The sequence below is a fragment of the Chlamydotis macqueenii genome, chromosome 16 (genome assembly GCF_036417535.1).
Source record: "Chlamydotis macqueenii isolate bChlMac1 chromosome 16, bChlMac1.mat, whole genome shotgun sequence".
Lineage (NCBI taxonomy): Eukaryota > Metazoa > Chordata > Aves > Otidiformes > Otididae > Chlamydotis > Chlamydotis macqueenii.
Window position 1 is genome coordinate 7,256,058 of NC_141571.1, and position 22,260 is coordinate 7,278,317.

Below are 22,260 nucleotides of genomic sequence, written 5' to 3' on the forward strand. Positions count from 1 at the left end.
GGCTTTGGAAACAGTCCTTGAGAAGGTAATTGGGACTGTCTGACTTTTTTCAGTAAGTTTTTAACAAAGTGCCTGCAAATTCCCAAAACAGCTATCACAGCACTAAAGGGATTTTTGCAGTTGCCCAAAGTTCTGCAACTCCAAAAGCAGAAGCATGCTTCTGAAAGGAACCACAGCTGTTAGAGGTATTCTTCTACCAGGGTTCCTGTATTTACTTGTGAGTTCCTTCTAAAAATTAAATAGCACTTCCGTGAGACTGCTTTTTTCACTTAGACTAGCCATTCCACAGTAGGGCAGTTAAAATCTTATTGGGTAATGTTATATACTGATAGGCTTTAAAAACAACGACACTAAAGACGTTTCAGTGTGATAAGGAACCATTTCAAAAGAAGCATTCGCCAAAATCAGGTAAGAGTTAAAAATCATATTCAGTTTCAAACAGGGTTGAAGCCTCCAGTTACATTTAAGTTTATCCTGAAGATAGTAATTTAGTAAATACTAGAAATTATTTGTTTCACCGTTTAGTAAATAAGGGGTAACTATAAGTAAAAAGTGCCAATGACAGCTCAAATTCAAAATAAGTAATAAAGTATCTTCCAGATTTTGCAGTATGTAGCACAGAAATGCCACTGTACACAGCTTCCTTCAATGGAGACCAGTTACAACTATGTAGAGATGGAATAGGAAATCTAAAGAGCAAGCAAAGCAGACAGCAGAAAAGGTGGGGTAGCTTAGTCACAGCAATCTTCCCTCCTTTGTCCATGCAACAAAGCCACGGCCAGATCTTTGTGCTGGAGCACTCTTGAATATTTTGGATGTAGTATTTCACAGTGTAGGCACAGCATTTGATGAACTGAGAGAAAATAAGGATTTAGACTATTTAATACGCATCTTAGCCCGGGCTTGATTAACCTGAGAAAACTGATTGCGCTGGATGACTAAAGACAATTAAGCTAGGTTAGGCAAACTCAGAAGTACCAGGACTCGGTTTGAGATTTAGGCTGAGCCTTGCAGAGCAGGCAGGATAATTGTTTAGAAGTTAGAGACCAGAATTTCTTAAGATATTCCCTCATTACATGGGAAATCTTGGTCTACGAATACTTCATTACTATTTGTGCTTTTGGTGACATTTTTCCTTAATTTTACAGAGTAAAACAAAATTTGCAGGATCTGAAGTATATGCTTTTGTATACAGTGGAATCTCTAAGCTGTGTAAGCTATTGATTTGTTCAAGTGCCTGCATACTCTAGATTTCATATTTCTAAATCCAATTGAGACTTGAGTCTGCAGCAAGTGTCTTTTGTGCCAGGCACATAGCAGATCAGATTTTGATCGCTTCTGCTCTCTGTGACATGTACCAGAACTTCCACATCAGCAGTCCCAGATAAAATAGCCAGAATTAAAGAAGATACAAAGGAAACTGAGTGATAAAACACGCAGAGCTCAGCACTTAGCACAGAGCTCAGCATTTACTAATCTATGGCCTTGCTTCTCAGGCAGGCTGAGAGATCAGCAGTTTTCACCTGACAGTAATGTTATGCCAAGTGAAAACAAAAGATAAAAGATATTGCCTAATGTAGAACAGGGGTAACAGCTTCATTATCATGCGTAAGTTTTAAATTCTGGCTACTTTAGGAGATACATAACAGGATACTTTCCTATCTAATGGTTTCTCAAGATCTCAAGGGGTATTTCCTTAAGTAAACGCAGCATTGAAAATACCTTCCAATGTCCAGCAATAACTGTCATTAGAGACACTAACACCATGAACGCTAACTAAAGGTAATATTAAAACCGAACCGGATGCATCTTACTCAAGGCACTTGAATAAGGGGAGCAGCAGATATAACAGCACAACTTTCTTTAAGCTATAAATTTGCGTCTAGAGAAAAAGGACACTCCTGAAAGTGTCAAAGTATGAAGTTATGGCAAAGTAAACGGTCACCGTGAAACAAGTCTCAAAAAGCTTCTTGCACCAATAGTGCAAGCGTACACATTCAGAACATAGGGAAGTAAGGGTGGGATCGCAAAAGAGCATTCCTCATCCAAAGGCTGATCTCAACACATGGAAGCCAGACTGTTTCAGTTCTCCAAAGCCACAGTTAGGGCCAAGTATTCAAAATTGATCAGTGCTTTTGAGCTCATGCTCAAAGCTCTTCAAAATCTGAATGTGCCTGAATGTCTTGGTACCTGGGGATGGAAGTATATGTGCATGAAGGATTATGGTACTGCTCACGTTCCATTTCTCTATGTGTTAATTAAAAGAAGATAATAGACATCATTTCTTAACAGTGTTATTGCCACCTGAAAGACAAGTTTGTGGAGCTGAGTTACCAAGAGATTAAAGCAAGACTAGCCTAATTAAATGGCTCCCCTATTTAAATTGGTTTCCAAGAGATTGTATGGAAATGTAGACCACTGGTGACTTAAGACCTATATACCTTATTCCTTTGATGTGCATTTTGCAGCTAAACTCGCCCGAAAGTTAAAATTGGGGCATCTGCTGTTTAACTAGAATATAACTATGTTCCTCTGTCTGCATAACATAATATGAAAATAATAGGAAACAGCGGGACAAATGTGGATTTAAAGGATATAACCTGGAGAAAGATCTTATTTTAGTCGAAATGCAGATAGCACAGAAAATTTTCAAACAAGCATCTTCTGCCACTTGGGTCATGCAGCACTTTTGTATGCACTGTCCTGTTCTTCTAAAATACTCCACATCACAACACTTCAGGGTCATTTGCTGGGTGTGATGAAGAAATATGGTGCATCACTATTTTTAAGACAGACATTCTTGCCAAATAAGCTGGAAAGAACAAATCCCAAGACAAACTCTTCATCATCTCTTTTTTTTTTTTTTACAACAAGTAGTCTCTAAGAGCAACCCATTGTCTGGAGCCCCTCACTCTGTTCGTACCTGTGCTCAAATCTAAAAAAGCACTGCTCAGCTATCCTCTGTATTGCTGATGTCTCATATGGAAAGCTATATTTATCGATCACTACAGATTTTCAAACACACAAAGTACAAAGGAATATATATCTGATATAATCTGCAACAAAGATGTTGCAAAGCAATCAAGCAACTGCAGGTATAAACACTTTCAGAATATCCAACAAGTCCTGTTTTCATGACATAAATGTGCCCACTCGTTAATCCCCAAAGTCATTAAACATTTTGAGAATTTGAATAGTATGGTACAGGAAAGTATATGAACATCATGTGAACAGCTGCAGTCAGTTTTCCACCCGCACTTCCACGGCACTACTGAAATCCGACATCTCTTTATGGCATGGAGCACTCACCGTGATGAATAATTCCATTTTCCAGTAGTGCCTGTCCCAGGTTGACCCCTTCCTCTGGTTTGCTTATCTCTCCAATCTCTGTGAGCCATGACACAAACTCACTGCAAAGGGAAGCAGAACAGAAACAATTAGCTTTTTTCTCCACATATAAGCAGATATGTGTCTCTGCAAGTCATCATCCAACCACAGGAGACTCTCTCCTTGAAGCAAGTGTGAAAACTGTTGTACATGATGATATCTCTACTAGGTGGCTCCATTTCCCACATTTTTGGAGGAAATACTCTGCAGAAGATCCAGATCTCCTATCTGTGACTTTTCCCACCATTTCCCTTAGCTCCTCGTAATTAGCATGCACACAAAAGGAAAAATGACCTGGCTGGATCTATAAAAACGCTGAAACCCTTATTTAATTGAGCATCCAGGGGTGAAAAGGAAAGCAAGATTAACTGATGACCTTAAAAATAATAAATTGAACAGTAGAGAAAACACTTCTACTTCTATCCAAGCTATTCCTCCAAGCAGTGTTCGTGGTCTTAGTTACGTACGCTCACCTTTCTTCACTTGGTTTGATTCCTGCCCTTTCGCCCCTCCCCCAGTGGCTTTAATGGAATCACAGTAGGACTTAGGACAGAAGGTTCCATCTACTGAATTCAAGCACAGAGCAGTAAGAGAGAGCACAAGTTCCACTGACAGGTTAATTTAAGGTCATTTACTGGAGTTGGTACCTGGCAGATACATAAATGATGCTTCTAATTTATAGACAAAAGGTGCTAAATTTGTCTGCTCATGCAGCACAAAACAAAACCTCTCTCTGGTGAGGGGCAGAGCTGCACGTATGAGCAGAATATATGCCAAAAATGGACAGATATGTAGGTTGTTACTCAATTAGAAACAGTAAGTACAGAAAAACGGACATTGCAAGCCTGATGAATACAGCACTGCCAAAGCCCAGGGGGCTGAGTTGTTTGCCAGGTTAATTAGCGATTATACTAGAAATGTGTTAAATTCAGAGAAGAACAAAAGGAATATATGAAAGTACAGCAACATATGGGAAATCTGAGCTCAATCAGCCACTTGGGTGCTTGCCAAAGTGCTGAGGGTTGCTGCTTATCAAAACCAGTATCCCTGCCTCCACTTGTGGGCTCTAAATGATGTATTTTTAGCCTCCTCATGTTTAGCAGAGCTGACTCATCTAAGCTGTAGGTAGCATTTGCATTTTGCCTTTAGAATAACAACAACTTCAACACTGAAAACTTCGGTTTGCTGAGGGGCTACTCTGTAACTGTCATAGTGTAGAAAAAGCAGCAGAATCTATTCAACCACGCCAGGGGAATCCCATGGAAACCAGCAGTGTTTTGTAAAACTCCTAAAGCCTGTACTCATGAGTCAGACTATCTCCTAAGGAAAGCTCATTCTCAATTTCCCAGTGATTCTGAACTGTTTCTATAAGTGTTTAAAAACTGAAACAGAACAGAAACTGCAGAGGAAAGCAAAGTAAGAATGATCCTCCCCACTCATTACTGAGAATACAAGACACACACTCTGTGGAGTGCCCCATCACAGACATGGTGGCCAGCAACTGTAATCATGTTTGGTACCTAGGGCAGATGCCCAATTGCTATACATTTTTCCATCAAGCGCAATGGGTCTGTGGCAGTTTACAGCACTTAAAGAGCCGCCCAAAACTCCAGCAGAACACTGCTACCCAGTAAGCTTTCCTACTTCTTTTATTTAGAACTGTGTCCCTGGAGTTTATTTGGATTGTAAATGTAAGGCAGTCGTCTTAAAGTTTGGAATTGTGAGCTGAAAAAGGAAAATAACTGAACACTACTCTCACAGCCCTGAAGCTTCAGAACCACAGGACGATTTTCTTAACAGCTTCTTTTAAGACTTCTGTGGCATTTGATTCATAAGCAAAATCAGTAATCATTTGCTTTGAAGGCTTTATAGGTACTGAAAAGTGCATGATCCAGAAATACTCCAAGAGGTTTTTTAGGCATATGCTGGACTCTAGCTAAAAAAACAGCAATTCAAAAAGTGCATGGCAAAGCTTGATTTGTTTCCTCATCCCGTTCTAAGCAGCCCTCCAGTATAACTGAAGGTATCCTCACCTCCCAGTGCTGCTTCCCAGTTCTCATCTGGCATGCAAGTCAGGACACCATCTCCCAACTACACCTCTGAAATTAAGGGACTTGGAACAGCTGGGTTTCTACTCAAAAAATACACAGGAAAATCTAACCCATCCAGGTTTGTGCAACCTGATCAGATACGTTTGGAATCTCCTGAGGTTAACAGATTCCTCTGTTACAAGGTTTTGCAATCAATTTCATGCGGTGCTGAAAAGAAGCATGGCAAACATATCATTTACAAATATTGGCACCAACACACATCCTTCCCACTCTATCACTAGCCACATGCCTAAATGCCAGATTTGCACTCAAGCAAGTCAGGTGCTGAAGTTAAGTTCAATAAACAGCCTTATAAATAAATGCATATGGTATTTCTGAAGATACCAGGATTAGTTCATGCTCTTTTTTCTGCAAACACTTTTTCTCTCTTGAATTATTAGATGCTATCTGATACCCAAAGGCCAAGAGAAAAAAACTATTTTTCGCAGCCTTAGTGTTACTCTCAGCTGCATGTAGCAGAAAACCACTAGGTACATCTCAGCACAGCTATTAGTGACTCCCTTAGGCAGGAATATCTGAAAAAATGAATAGGTCACAGTCAATATATATTGTTCAGGGGAAGCCCCAGGAATTATATGAAAAACCTGCAAGTCATGACTGGGTTGTACTGATTGAGTTACACTCAGCTGAGTTGCCCAGGACTGTACCGACAAGTGAATGTTGAGAAGATATGAGCAGAGTTATTTTCTACGGGGACGGCTGGGCCATTAGCAGAAATAATGCCTTTGTCAGAGATCAAGATACCTGTAGGTACCTCAGTCTGGGCTCAGTTACCCATTGGCAAAGTTAGGTCAAGTCCTCACTACTGGAGTGTCAGGTGGCTGTCAAACAAACTGAGGGCAATGAGAGGACAGACTGTGAAGCATGTAAGAGAACTGACATTTTAAAACAAAAAGGAGTAGCAGGAAATCCCAGATAAGACTCGAGACTAAGTAAAATATCAGGGAATCCAACAGACTCAGATAAATCAGCAATGGAAGAAAGCAAGTTTCTGACCTGGTACATCTTGTTACATGAAAAATAGGAAATGCTATACTATGCTTCCAAAATCAGAGCTTAAAGGTTTCAATTTGAATCCACCAAGATCAGCTGGGGAAGAGAGGGGGATGGGGGTGTGTGTGAAGAGGAAAAAAGCAACCAAATCTACAAAAATCAAGAATCTATTTAATAGCTGAAACATTGCAATTCTATGCTACCAGGCTGCCTTCTGTCAGGCAGAAAAGACAACGCATCGTTTCCATACCCTGTGCACAAAGAAAACTGCCTGCAAATGCTGTTACAGAGACGGGGGAGGGAAGGGAAATGAATGGATAATCTGCCTCTTAGAACTCTTTTTCCTCCCACAGCTGATCACTTCAATCACAAACAGCTGAGGTGGAAAAGTCTTCTCAGGTCAACTAATGTGTCTCCCTGTGTGCCACGCAGTGCATTTCCCTGCAGTAGCCCCACTGCTGCCATATCTAATCTCTGATCTGATTCATCCACGGGGTCTCTCTTCTACTGCCTCATACATGTCATTCTTAAGAATTATTTTGTAATATCTAGTCTGAGTGAAAGTTTTTTTTCCAGCCAATAAAGCCCTATACTTCTAATGAATGCAGCAGGTCTCCTGATGTTCAAAATTTCTTTTATGTCTGTTACACTGACAAACAGGAAACTTCTAAATTTAATCCTGAGACTTGGACAGTTTTGCTGGACTTAAACATCACCTGGTAAGCATTTGCTTGTGTACAAAAGAGGATATAGGTTAGGCCACCAACAGCCCTGAGCTTGTGGGAGTTAAGGTATTTTTTTCTTATTCCTTTTGCAGATTTGAAACAGCTGTTACGAGTTACTGTACAATAGAATGAGCTGTCACTATAGAGGCTGTGTATGATGTAAAATAAAAATCAACCATTAATTTTAATAAATCAAAACTGTAATGGGAGTTACGGCCTTTTCAATTAAGCTGCATCAAAGCACATCTCGTCTGACCTCACAATGCCATTCACAGAAAATCCAGAGTCCATTCTTCTAATTGATATGAAAGGGCCTTTTCAATTCAAATGCCACTTACTTGCCAAGAAAGCACTTGGGAACAGTACTTAATTTTCTCCTCCTGTCCTTGATAAGGTTCACTTTCTTGCTCATCATCATTTGGTACAGCTTCTCTCCTTTCTCTGCAATCATGACGTATGCATCTCTCTCCATTCCCAGTTTCAAACCTGGAATATAAAGCAGAAATTCCTTCAGATTCTTAACATCAGATAAAGTGTTTGCTCAAAGTCAAAAGCTGAAGCCAGATAGAAAAAAATGGTAGAAACATATAAATTAACTGACTTATTTTGCAAATAAGGGGGAAAAATGAGTAATTTATTTATCTAAGTACAAAACTGTCATTGGTGAGATTAGCACCACTGAAATGCTTGCGGCTTTTCTTCTCCATTTTAAAAAACAGCCTTAAACTTATGGCTACATCACATCACACAAAGCAGAATGGTTTACAGAACACGGAGAAGTTCCAAAGCAAGATAAAACATATACCTTCTGAAAGTGATTTCCTGTTGCAATTTCACTTTTGACCCTGAAATAACTGCTGGCATAAGACTTGTTCAAGGCTATTAAATGCTTGACAGAGCAGATGACTTTTTGAGTGTTCTATTACTTGAAGCCAAAAACACAAAACTGTTGAAATCAAATTCACATCCTTAAATAAATCAAAACTAGACAGGAACATTATTTTGCCATCCTTTCTTAATTAGCCTATTTACTAATACTCCTAGGCTAAAAATACAGTTTGACAATCATATTATCCAGCCAGTGAAAGAAACACTGAATGACTGAAAGAATGATAGATAACTGGATATAGAGAAAATTTCACATCCACTTTGTATGAGCTTCCACATAGCTCATGTTAACTTGAGAATTGCTACAGTCAGGAGGATGATCTGTGAAAACAACAGGTGTCTATGTTACCACTATCATAATAACTCGCATTTTCTGGCACTCCTCCCTTTAGATTTGCATATTGCTCCAGGAGGACAGCACATGAGAAAAGCTGTTTTGCTGCTATAGATGTTTTGTCTCTTCTACCCTGAACAAGTAGTTTTGTCTTCCAGCTAGGTTATTCTAGAACTTGCAAATCTAGGCAAATCTTCAGACTCGAGTCCAAAACAGAGGCATAGATTTTAGTCATCTCTAAGATTAGCTTGAAAACAGGTGGCCTAAATTAGTCCTGTACTTAACATGCCTAAATTTTACAGAGATTGACATTAGGCAGAATTTAAATGATCAGTGTAAGGCTAGAAAATGAAAACCGTACATTCTTGGGGAAGAGCAGTTCACCCTAACTAGACATAAATCCTGCTGCTTTATGGTAAGATACTGAAATAAATTGATAGTCTTTGTCATCAGAGCTGCTTTCTAGCTTTTTGAAAATGCTTAATGCATTTGCTTTAGAGGCTTGAAACACATGTTCCAGAAATTAGGCTTGCACAACATTCTGCCTTTCAAACACAGTTTTTTCTTTCATGTGTCCAATACCTGGCTAAACGTTTTGGCTCCGCAAATCCCCTGGCTTATTGCCGTTATTCTTCCATCCTCTTCCTCCCCCAGTACTGTGATCCAACTCAATGCGCATCCTGACACGTGTAGCTGAGGCTAATTTGCAACATGAACTTGTGATAGAAAACAGCTTGTGTAACAGTATACATGTTTCCTGCTGGTCTTACATCACCAAATTCCCCAGGCTCTGATGTAAATGGCAGACTGGAATGCACATTCTACCCAACTCATCCTACAGAATTGGGAACCTCACCAAGCTTTCTAATCCAAACACTGATATCTCCGTGACTTTGCAAGTACTCTGATCCAAAGGAGATTTTCCAGTAAGGCCTGGAATGTCTGCCAGAATATCTATGCTTATCCCGAGTGCCTGTCATCAGCTGCCACATCATAAAACTGTTTATGACAAAAAAGCATCCGGGAAAAAAAAACATTCTTACTAGCCAATACTGCATGGAAAACTGAGAAACTTTATATTAAGGAACAATTATTTTCCCTTCCTAATATTTATTTCAGTCACCTCCCCATATTCTCAAGCTCTCTGTCTTTATATGGTCTGTTTTTCTAGTTCTGTCTTTTTACTTCTTACTGAACCTTCTCTCTCCTGACACATTTACCTGAAGGCCCAGGAAATTCCGCAGAGCGCTACTGACCTCACAAAGTGAAAACTCACTATGAAATGGAGACACTCCTTGGATCTCTTAGAGATATGATTTAACACTGTGAGGATAAAAGTAAGAGCCAAGAAATGTATCTTATTTTATTTTTAAAATATATCATGTGGAAGATCAAGATTCTTACACTAGAGTGGGATGCAGAACTGACCAGATGAGTACAGATAAGCACCTCAGAATGGTAAAAAGCTTCCCTTTAATTATAAAAATAACCCCCCAAAAAAAAAAAAAACCAACCAACAAAAACACACACATACAAAAAAAAACCCACACAAAAAAAAAACCAAACCAAAACCAATTCTCTGTTGCCTTCAGGTATTTCTTCTGAATTTATACCATGCCTGATCTACATTTTGAAGGTAGTATCCTTGCTATTATCAGAAGGTGCATTGGGCTTCATACATGATAAGATACGCTACAAATAACACTCAAATGTGCATTGCGTTTAACAGATTAGACGCAAAGCATTTTAACATAAAAACTACGGTTTGGATTTCAAGGAACATTAAAGAATTTAGATTCTCTGCTTTTATTAAACTTCAGTGATAGATCTGTAACTTTCTTAAAATACTTTAAAAAGCTAAAGCGTGACTGCATAGCAAGTACAAGTTCTGAAAACACACTAATGAAAAAGCGTTTCAGACTGACCACTTTCAATATTAGCACAGATGAGCAATTACATCTTTACTGGAGATGTGCATGCGGAGAACCACTTCTGAAATCAGGCACAGAATGTTGTAAAATAAGTGTCATTTCCTCTGGCAATGAGCTATCATTTTTTCCCATTGAGCAAACAGGGAAGCAGGTTCACTTGCGAAAGATAGTTCTGACTTTTAAAGGAACTCAGAACTTTTATCACTCACCCTCATTCACGGCTTTGTGAGCTTGCTTCTATTGTACAACACTGTTTCAAGACAAGCTTAGTTTTTGGCTCATGCCACAAGAAAAGATAAAAGTGACAAGCATCTGCATACATTGGTCACTGTACGCAGTTTAAGCATAATATTGTCAGAGTTTTCTGCATAAACTGTTCTGTTTATTTCAAGATCACAGAGGCAGAGCTTGTCAGAACGTGTTTGTGCCGTTGCCTCTGGAAAAAGGCTGCACACTACATTTTCTTCTTTCCTTTTACTGATAAATACAAATGCAATTTTATCATCTTTATAAATAAAAGACCAAAAAATGAAATGGATTAAATGTATTTTTTTTCCACAGTAGTTCAATGCATCAGAGAAACTGACTCTGGCAAATAAAAGTATTTGATAAATATACCAACACAAGTCCATAAAAACCTCAAGGTGTACATTCAGAAATACTTGTTTTCAATCACTTGATTTCCTTTTGTCATTAAGGATAGATTTTAATCCTGCCCATGGAGGAAAAACTGCAACCTTTTCTTTTTCTCTCAGATACTTATACAGGCATATACATTTCTCCTTCATACACAAGTCCATTCAGTGCCTTAGAAAATACATTATCCACTTACTCTCTCTCTGCTCCCTTTCCTTGAGTATAGCATCCAGCCATTTCTGTTTGTCCTCTGCAGTCTTGGCCATACAGACAAACCATTTGTTTTTGGCTGTGTTGTGTATCTTCCAGCCATTTGTCACAGTGTAGCCGTTGCTGTGGTAATCTGCTGTAAAAACCCAAAGCACAATGCACACAGTGAACAGGCAGCCTTCTACTTCAATCACATCAGTGTGAGACAGCCCAATTAAAATTTTCTTCTTTGAAGAGCTTGATTTCTGGAGGTGATCCTTATGCATCAGTCTTGCTGACTGTTCACGTGACTAGCTGTTACTTACCACTCTGGAAGTACAAATGTTAACAGAAGTACCTATCCATGGCTAGGCTGCTCAACTGACTGACTGCTTCAGTCCTAAGAGTGACACTTCGTAATTTCAGTTCAAAAGAACTGAAATATTTTAAATACAATGACATCAGTGAAAAAGTCTACAATGCTTGCTCAGGTTATTTGTTCTGAACTTTGAGGACACGGTAACATCCTGCACCATAAGGGTTTTTGTCAACAGGACATGGGAAATCTTTAAATGTCAACTGTTTAAAGGACATAATATTATGTCCTGACTTAGTACAATAGGAGCAGGGACTGATCTGGCCTTTGCGGATGAAATCAGAAACCCATCCAGTCTTCCTGCCTTTCTCGGAACACAAGAATCATAACACAGTTGCATTCCCATATTTCATTCACGGCCACATTCCATGCTACCGATTTGATGTTAAGACCAATATTTAGTAATATTCTAAATGAGAAGATGATCCAGAAGTTCTGTTATTATAGCTGTAATGGCTTCAGATGTAAGAAAAGGAAGGACAGAAAGAAGGTAAAGTACCATTTACTACATTAACTTGGATTAGGAGAAAAAATAGACAAGCTTCAGAGTACACAAACTCTTCATAAGGTCATTTCAGAATAAAGGACTAGTACCTGAAAGCATGTCCAGTCTTTCAACTGTATCAGTTGGTCTAATAATGAAGTCATCAGAAGTTATCTAGATAACTAGGTAATCTCCTAATCTTAAGATTTCATTAAAGGAGACGGCCAAGTATTTTCGCACCAACTTCCAACACTTCTGGATTTGCTGTGTTGTTAAAAGAGAGTATTTGGTCTCTTACCTGTTCCATCTTCCACATTCTCTACCTCCATGACTTCTGTATTGATTCGGCCCCTGAAGATATACAAGGACCCATTGATTGACTTCGTCCGTTTAGATGCTTTTTTCCCGGTAACTCTGCAATTAGGAATTAGACTGTTAGCAATACTTAAGCAAACCGTGTAACATACATACACATAAAGCAATCTGAGGTATGACTACTAAAAGGGGATTCCAATATAGTGTTTTCTGGTATTTGACCATGTCTCTGATTTTAAAGAATCAGAATGCTCAATCAGCTCACAAAGATAAGTGTACAATAGTGCCAGTAAAATGATAAAGAGTTTGTTTTACAAGACTACATGAAGACTGGGATGCCTTCAAGGTTTACGTTCTTGGCAACTGACTTATCAAAATGCCAGCACAACTGAACAGCACATGGGTTTGGGATGAAAACTGCAGTACCACCTGACACAACGTTACTTTTGCCTTCTTTGTTTGTGTAAAGCTTTGATAAATTTGTGGTATATGTACCAAGTTTCAAATATGAAATAAAACGTGTAAAGAGGCTAATATCATATAGTCTGTCATATGTGTCTTAAATGTCATTGCATGTGGCATTTGTAAAGGTGCTGCTGTGGTGATTTTGCATCAAAGTTTACATCCTCATCCATAAGCTTTGTAGTGTCTCTGCTGAATTGTCTTATAAAAAAATTCAGGACAGCACTTTTCATTGCTAGTTACGTTCTGATTTTATGTTTAGAAGAGCTTTAAAACTATCCAACTGACACCTGCTGAGCTTTAATATCCAAGAACAACCCTGCTACGTGAATCAAAACACAACTGGTCAAATGATCATCATTTGAGATGGCAGGTGTCCAAGCTCCACACAGTGAAGGGACTGCTGTGGCAACTTGCCAGGAGCTCATAAGATTCAAGGAATACGGCAATAAAAAACAGCTGGGGAGAAAATTTCTGTCAAAGTGAAATAACTATGATAAACTGATGTGAGAGGAGAATCACCAAGTTTTTCTAAAGAATTTTTCCTTTTACAACTAGCTTTAGTGACAAATACACCTTTAGTGATGATCATATATTTACATCCAATCAGACTGACAGGGACTGAGATCTTGGAGCTATGAGATCATTTCCTAAAGACAACTGTTGGAGTCAAAAGAAAAGCTATCCTGGCAGCCTTAGTGAAACCTTTTAAATGCTCAGCCCACTTCCCCACATGAAACATATTGTACTTGCTATCAGGATTCAATTTAAACAGCAGTCTGTGATCCTCCTAAAAACACAAAATAATACTCAGCCCTGAAAAATCTATGTCAGTTTGTCAGACTTCCCTAAGCTTCTGCAAAAGATGAGATTGCAGTCTTAGACCAAAAATCACAGATCTAATTCTGACTCTAAACACATCTTAAATTGGTCTCGACAATGCTACTCCTAATTTATGCTATTGTGAAAAGATATGATGCCCAAATTCAAATGGCTGCGTTGTGGACTACTTATCAAAGACTGAGGTCTGAATTCTGCTTGTGCTTTTCAATCAATAAAACCCAAGTGATTTCTATAAGATAAGCATAGTATAAGTGAGATGAGAACCAAGTCATTCAATTTCAAATTAAGAACAGACACAGGCAGTTTTTGGTTTTGACTTTGCTTTTTTTTTTCTCTCCCCAAAATCTGTGTCCCACTAACATGTCAATTGTTTGTCAAGCAGCTGGCCAAATGATCACACCAGCACAACTGGACAGACATTCATTCCTATTTTGGACTAACTATAAATAGCAGCTAGACAGGAGAAATATCCAAAATTAAAGTTGCTCAGCATCCCTAAATATATCTTTTACATTAGGCAATTCCCAGTAGACTTAATAAAATATTCTACTTTTTAATGGAAGTCAGATTCTGGACATTTAATCAGTTCAAGCTACATTATTAGACAAAGATAAACAATATCGATCCTTTGGGAAAAGCAAAGTGTTTGTTACAGCAGCCTCCTCCAAAATCAAGTCAAACTACAGAATAGCTCAGTAACATCTCCTATACAAAAACAGAGAGCTGCTTCAAAGGCAGTAGAACATTTTGTTTTCTAAATCTTAGTATTCCAGGAAAAATGCCTGGAGAGCGTGGGAGGGGCTACACTAATGTGAACCACAAACAGCACTAGAAAATTAGTTTCTAAGAGCTCTGAAGAAGTAAAAGATTAGATACCAAACTGATTTTTTTTTTTTTTAAGGAATTGTTTTCTGTTAGAACACACAAATCGCTGAATTCTGTTTCGTATGGAAGTCTGAATTGTGACTAATCTGGTAGAGCGTCAAAAGGCAATGTTTCACCTTTCTTGCTTCATTTAAGCAGAGTCAGAATGATTCAGTTAGATAATATTAAAAAGCCATGTAAGATTGAATTACATAATTTTTCCATTTAATTTAAATGTTTATACTATATTCTAACAATTTCTAATGTAGATTCCACCTAATAATTTGCATTTTTGTATTATTTTTTTTACAATTTCAGCATTATCCACACAAAAAGTCTGAACATCACTGAAATTATTTTTTCCCAGTTTAATGGTTACAAAATTTCCATTGAAGAAAGAACTGGGAAATAAAGCCAGATTTTGAGATATGAGAATTTTCTTTAGAGAAAATACTTCCGTTTTTGAGAATTTCTAATTGAGCTGGCCGTTCTACTTGGTCATGACCAGTAAAGAAGTATAACTTGAAGAAAGGGGAAGATATTACAGCAAAGGGAGTAGGAGGACAGCCTGGAGTGCAGAGAATGCATTGTAAATTCAGAATGACCAAGACATGAGAATGAGACTGGAGCTGTGCAGGTGAAAAGCTTAAGAACTGATATCCAGTATAATAGCTGCAGAAGCAAATTGCCCTCCACACTGACAACGCTAATTTAATAATAAGCAGTAGGTGTTACTACTGCTTACGTTTTATAAGATGAAACAATGCAAAAATTGCTACTAGGATAAAAAAGGAAGACAACACACAGAACACATGGTCTGCAAATCCTGAACAGCAACTTGCTAATTTTAATCTCTTCCTCACTCCTCTGTGCCCTGCGTCTATTTAATGCTTCCTTAGCCTTCCACTTTCCTCTTCCTTGGCTTTTTATCATTTTTCACGTCACCCTCTTCTGCCTGGAATAACCTCACAATGAAAGTTGGCAAGGCCTCCTTCTTCACATCGCTCCTGGAGACCCATCTGCTCTGGGAAGCTGTCCAGCTGTAAGAACTCACTCTGTGTTTTTTCTGCACTGTATCAACTTCTGTCTTGGACTGCGTATTTCTCAGGGTGGGGACCACATTACTGTCTGGTATATTTATCCTACCAGATAGTGACTTCTTTCTAATAGAGTTTAAGTAATAGCAATAGCAAAGAACAGAGTAAAGTCACACCTGTGACTCAGCACTACAGAGCAACAGGGAATACAGTGAGTGATCAGTAATTGATCATACTTTCTACTTACAAAACATCTGAATGGTCCCATTATAATATTGTAAAGACAGAGGGACTCACCTGGATTTCCTCTTGCAATAGACCAGTAGATTATCGAATAGAAAGAACATTCTCTCCTGGATATTTCCTGCTGAGATTTTTAACAAAGTTCCTTGGAGTAGAAGCTGTGTGCAGATATCTGTCAGATTTGACCCCTGAAACATAGAAAAGAGATATTCTTTATTTTTAACTTTTTATGTGTGTATGTAATGAAGGATTTTTACTAAAATGCTGTTATTTTATCTGCACGTCACTACACTGTGAAAGTGATGCCCTCAAAGAGGAAGTCCTCAATCTCTCAGTATGGCTAAATACATCACATTTTCTCCTGACTACAAATATTTTTTGGAGTTATCATACACCATAATAAATCTTTCCTATTAAATTCAAAGAGATTTTTTCCTGAAGAAATCTTTCACTCTCAAAGCAGCTGTATTGTGACTCTCTCAAGACTATTAGTCTTCTCTTCATACCCTGAGCTATCATTGCAAATATCACAAGTGATGGCTTTAGGAATGCTTTATAAAGGAATAACGGTATTTCCCTAACGTTACAGCTCTCGTACAGATATATGTCATTATTAACCATCTCTCTGCAAAATCTCCTCAGTGGTGACATGCTTCTCCAACTCCTTCGTTAGAAGTATACACAGGTGCTCTCCTTTCTGTGTCTAATAAACACATGCAAGTTAGAAACATAGCCAGGAAAATCAGAGGCTGGGTCCCGGGCACACTAGTTGCTATGTGCAGGCCATTAGATGCACTAGACACTGGTAGACTTAACTGAGCTTGGTGCTCAAGATACTTTAGCCTACGAGGATGCCCAGAAGCTAAAAACCACAGTAGGCCACTCAATCATTCACTCCCCAAACTGTTACTCCGATTATTCCTAGGAAAAGCAATCATACAATCCTTTAAATGGAGTCCTTCAGGACCAAAGCAGTTGGGCCCAAATAAAAAACCAAATATAGGACTGTCCCAGGTTCCTCTCAGCACGGGCAAACTCCAAGTGCCCGCACATTCTGAATGCACGCAGATGGGAATCTGCTCCCTAACTTTTCCGTCAGCCAAACAAGATGGTTTGGCTAAATCTTGGGCACTAGCCTTAAATTCCTTGACCTAGTATTACTTCAAAGGTACGAGAGTATCCTATCAATAAAGGTCCATTTTCAGAAAAACACCCTGAAGCCTTGGATGTATTTTCCACCCAGTTCTAGATCACTTATTAGTTTTTGCATTTCTCTTTGAGTTGGAAGGAAGAACAACTCAGGCAGAGTAAAGGTAACTTCCTTCCTAGTCAGCACGCAGATAAGGAAGTAAATTAAGACCCACTGCCTTGAGTCTTACTAGAAGAGAGGACTGACTTTGGATTGCAAGACATTCATTATCAACAGAACTGCTTGATTTCCAAAGCTCCACTAACTCTGTATTCACAAATAACAGAAAAATCCAGTAAAACACAGCTCAACTCACTTCAAGAAACTGAAGACATCTCTGTGTGCAGGCATGAAATCCAGCTCCATCTAGAAAGTCACCTCAGAAGGATTTGTTTGAATGATTTTAGACACTGCATGCGTGGCTGGCTTTTTGTTTTGGTTTGAGATTTTTTGGGGGTTTTTTTGAGGAAGGTACCATTTGCTGCCATCAAGCTATTCACGGGAAATCACTGATATGAAATCAGCCTTTCTAAATGCAATGCAGTCACTCTAAAGGTGTGAATGAAGCTCTGATTACACCATTTCCTAAATCAAATCTTGCCAACTCTGCTGTTCATGTCTTGCTTTTAGTTAAAGAGGAAGCAGCTACTCTCAAAGGCTGCCAAGTATGCAGCACCAATTTGTGTGCTCCACATGTGTTTCTATACGTTCTGGATAGAACGATGCAGGAACTAGCTAGATGCAATAGTTCCATCTGCTGTCCTGATACGTTTTTATTTTCTTAATCATTCTACAGAAAGAGTTAATACATGTCCAGAAATGAGCACTTGGTGTATTTTGAAAATGACCTGTTACTACCTCCAGGAGAAACCACTGTATCTCAGAATTATGACCCCAAAGGCCTACTAGCACATACACAAATAGAAACAGAAACCAACTGACTGTAAAACATAAAAACATGCTCCTCGTGGTTTCCCAATGGAGAAATCAAGGCCTTAGAGCCCCTTAACATCAAGTACTTAATTTTCTGAAAGATACCCAAGGATAGCAAAAGCAATGAGCACAGTGACATCAGTAATTGGAGTCAATCTTTTATCAACACAGGAATCACCGGGTAAAATTATCTGCCCTATTTTGTGCAGGATGTGAAAGCAAACAATTGCAATGGTTGCTCCTCGCCCTAAAAAGCTAAGAATCTTTATTTTTCCATCAGACCCATGATGATGGTATCTAAACAATGTTGATGCATTTTCTGTTTGCTGTTGACCTAGCTACTTGCTATTTATACCAATGTGAGAGGTTTTTCAATAGTAACAAACAGATTAAGAAGATTTATTTAATGTTTTCAGAGACAACACAGGATTTCTCACCTTTCTACGTGGGACTAAGCTGCAGGGGAGGCAGAAGGGGAAGAGAAAGAAAACATAGCTGGTGGAATTGCAAATTACAGCCAATTATAACATTATTGATCTGCCCAAGCACTAACACACATCTTACAATTCCTGCTGTTCTGTGACTGGGAGCTTTGCTTTCCTATGTATTTCAGACTAGGAGAATCTGGGGATATGTAGCAGTTGTTCAGTGAAAATAATTCACAAGGACTCAGGAGGAGGAGCTCTCCCCACAGAAAAATCAATATAGAATTAACAGAAACACGATATAAACTTGTGAAGAACAAGTTGATCTTCTCATGCATCCTCTACTTTTCATCCCCCTTTCTTAAACTAATCTTTTGTTTCCCACAAGGATTAACCAGAATCAAATTGACCTGCCTGAGACTAATCCATAACATACATCTACAAGGATTCTGCGCATTCCAAAAGAATGAATCTGAGCAGAGTTCATTTTGATGAACAGACCTCTGATTAAGCTGCAGGTCTTCAGCAGCTTCCCAGACTCGGCCTAGTTTAACATGTCCCCTCATTATAATCTGTCTCAGAAAGAGACTGACAGGATGATGCCAGTGTATGCTCAGGGTAGGACAGTGATAACTGTATTAGAGAGGGCAATGCAAACTGGTGGGTGGAGAAGTTAAAAGGAAAAAATGTTGAACTGAGGAAAATGCTCTCAAAACAACTACCGCTCTTCGGGAAGTTACAGGTGACTCTCAAGAACAAGAAGAGACACTTGCAGAAGCAAAATAACATTACTTTGTTCTTCATGTTGGAAATACTGAGGGTGGCACTGACGGCATCAGGGTAGAGATCAGACCAGGGATGGTCCGTTGGGACAGCTGGAAGTAAGTGCAAAATCATAGAAACCAGTGAAACTGCTGGTTTAGTTAAACAGAAACATTAAACAAGGTGGAGCCTGTTCCAAATTACGTGAACAAATTAATGCTAACTTCATGTTGGGCTGCTTACATGCTCTCCAGATTCAGGCTACATCTCTTATAATTGTAAAATACTGGTTCATATGTAAGCTAATCTTCACTTCTTTTTAACTCTTTAGATGCATTGGATTAAAACAGTTGGAAGCTGTAGGCCTTGTCAAATTAGCACGCGTGACATACAGTCGTACATACAGGGCACCAGTGTCTCAGAATTCATATCCATGTTAACAGAAAAGGAATATTTTCTATTTCATAGGAGAGAATGCCCTCAGATAAACTAAAAATAGGCATACATTTGCCATATAAACATCCTCCTACAGTCAGCTCTGTGGCTTCTATCACTGCATTTTTAAGCTCAAAATTTATTTAATTCTGCAATTGCAGTTTTGCATAGACAGAACTTAGGAGCCCTTCTCATTAGGAATAAACTGTGAAATACATCTGAAAGAACGAAAATAAGTTATTTACAAACATAGCACTTTGCTCTAGAGTAATAATTTAAACAGCTTACTGGGAGAGAAAAACACTTTTCTTTTTGAAACTTTGAGCTGAGTGACCTAGGGGACTTCGTTAACAAATCAGTGTACATAAACAAATCTGAAAGGGTTTTCAGCCCCAGAATGTCACCGTGAGTTAAACCCTAAAAAAAAAAAAAAAAGCAGTAAGTTTGGATACCACTTCATTTATGGCATCTTGGACACTTTAATAGTCATGCTTCAGGCTCCAGAGTTCAAATCATGCCTCTTCCCTAGATGACCTATGAGTTGCATTGAACTTGAAATGGTTTTAACTGTTTCTAGAAGTCTTACTGTATAGAACATTGTATGACTTTGTTTGCTGAGCCTTCTATCCAAAAAATACACAGCTGGATATCTGGGTTGTTCTCACGTCTTTAGCTGGATGCCAAGAACATCCTTCAGGGAAAAAAATAAGCAAGGTTTAAAACATACACGAAAGATAAAAAACAACCCAAGAGTGTCACAAAGAGCACCCAAGAGTCTGAATATGAGGAAGTTTACATGACCTCTAACAAAATGTCCTCAGCTAAGAAATCCTCAGCTGGCAACGATCAGCCTCAACATTTTAAATGTCATTCTCACTAAACGCTGACGCCATTCTCTCCATGACACCATTTAACACCACTGACTCCCTATGGTGCACCTCCCAGAGGCTTCCAACGCCACTGATTCAAGGATCTCAACTAAAGTCATCATAAGATAAGCTGCCAACCCTTTGCATATCATCCAGACTTCCCAGCATTTCTACTGAGTGGCTCATTTTCCAGATTTCCCTTCCCCCAGGCTTCACATTCTAGTTTTCTCCCTCTCTTATTTTTCTCCCTTCCCTAGTAAATGCTTCTACCTACACAGATCCACCTACTGATAAACACATCATGAGAAACACATCTATGAGTAACTTAACTGGTGCAAACGCAAATATACCAGTCACTTTCTAATCTAACCTTTATCTTTCATACAGGAAATCTGTATGAAGCCAAGTGAGCTAACTCTCAAAGCTCCTAGAAAAACTACAGGCTTGCAGGAATGCAAAGAGAAACCTCTGTTATTTAGACCAATCTTGATTTAATCTTCTGGATCTGTTTGTCTTTCAAATTAATCTGCTAATTTGAAATTTCAGTTCATTCTCGCTCTATCACCTTTCTTTCTTTCATAATCTATTTGTTCTGCTACAATTTCACAGCAGCCTGCACACTCAAAATAAACACTAAATTCTCAGCTTGTCAGAGTGATGCCATGCACACCTTCAAAAGCATTTACACATCACATAAGAAACAGAAAAGCCTGTACACAGGGTTGCTAAACTTCAACCCATTAAACTGCCTCCAGGGAGCTTGCTAGTCCTACATCGTACCTCCCATCCTTCAATGTGGGACTGCAACTGTTCAAGGGCTTCCAGTTTCTCCATCTGTCTCTTGGTCTCGTTGATATTTGTGCAGACTGTCTTCATTGCCTGCAATGCGTTCTGGACAGCTGGGTGATCAGGATGCTTAGAGGGAGTCCTCTTTGCTAATTCCTTTAAAAAAAAAAAGAAAAAGAAACAAAACATGCAACATATACTTGGAAGTGGCTCACGGAAAGGCACAAGTATTGGTGTCCAATCACACAGGAAAACGCCAGAACCACTGCAAAATTAAAGAGAAGTTGCGGACATGTTGCTGTAGATGCTGTTCTCTGTTCTTCATTTGTGCAGGGTTGCCATTTTATATGAATGCTGATATGAAACAATCACTCATGTTAAATATGCCAACTTAAGTGAGCTCAAGCTAAATAAGTTTTCCTGTGTCATATATGTTTGCTTCTAGTGTGAAACAAGGCCAAATAAATTTTAAAATTATATAAAAAATGATTGTCCATTACAAAGACATGTCACAAACTGTTGACCTAGCCACAATCTAGATGCCATACCAGCACCAGGGATGCACACCCAGTATTTCAGTGACACTGGATCAGATGCCTTCAATCAGACAAAAATTCTGCCTACATCAGGTCTTATCAGGAACCACTAGAGCTATGGAAGTGGGGTATTCTGTAAACTATGGCCTTACAGGAATAATGTTAGGCTGTATACCCCACCCACAGCACTTAGGAAATGATCAGGTACAGTAATCTCTGTCTATATGCAGCTTTCAGGCCTAGGTTGTTTAGCTCTATTCACCAGCAGAAAAATGCAACCAAAATGCAAATCAGATTTACCCATGCCCTCATGAGAAGCCTGTCTTCTTCCACTGCCCACAGAGGGATCCAGTGAGACACACTCCTAACCCAGACACCTCAGCGTATCGGTGTCTGTGCCCGGGCGCTGGCAGAGGGGGCTGCCCAGGTCTCTGTGAGCAGAGGCCAGAGGCTGCCCCGTGCCTGTTCCAGCCGGTTCCAGGCAGCCCCGCAACAGACCCACAGCAG

At 39.0% G+C, this 22,260-nt stretch overlaps 1 protein-coding gene across 2 annotated transcripts in view; it reads right to left on the reverse strand.

Moving 5' to 3' along the window:
• PREX1 (phosphatidylinositol-3,4,5-trisphosphate dependent Rac exchange factor 1) overlaps positions 1 to 22,260 on the reverse strand; it is a 174,028-nt gene that overhangs the window by 55,336 nt on the left and 96,432 nt on the right. For both annotated transcript variants that reach the window (XM_086760400.1, XM_086760399.1), the window contains exons 6-11: positions 21,212 to 21,373; positions 15,873 to 16,006; positions 12,353 to 12,468; positions 11,202 to 11,351; positions 7,555 to 7,702; positions 3,310 to 3,410 (exon numbers count right to left, since the gene is read on the reverse strand). In XM_086760400.1, coding sequence (XP_086616526.1) covers positions 3,310 to 3,410; positions 7,555 to 7,702; positions 11,202 to 11,351; positions 12,353 to 12,468; positions 15,873 to 16,006; positions 21,212 to 21,373 — 811 coding nt within the window. The remainder of the gene's footprint in view (positions 1 to 3,309; positions 3,411 to 7,554; positions 7,703 to 11,201; positions 11,352 to 12,352; positions 12,469 to 15,872; positions 16,007 to 21,211; positions 21,374 to 22,260) is intronic.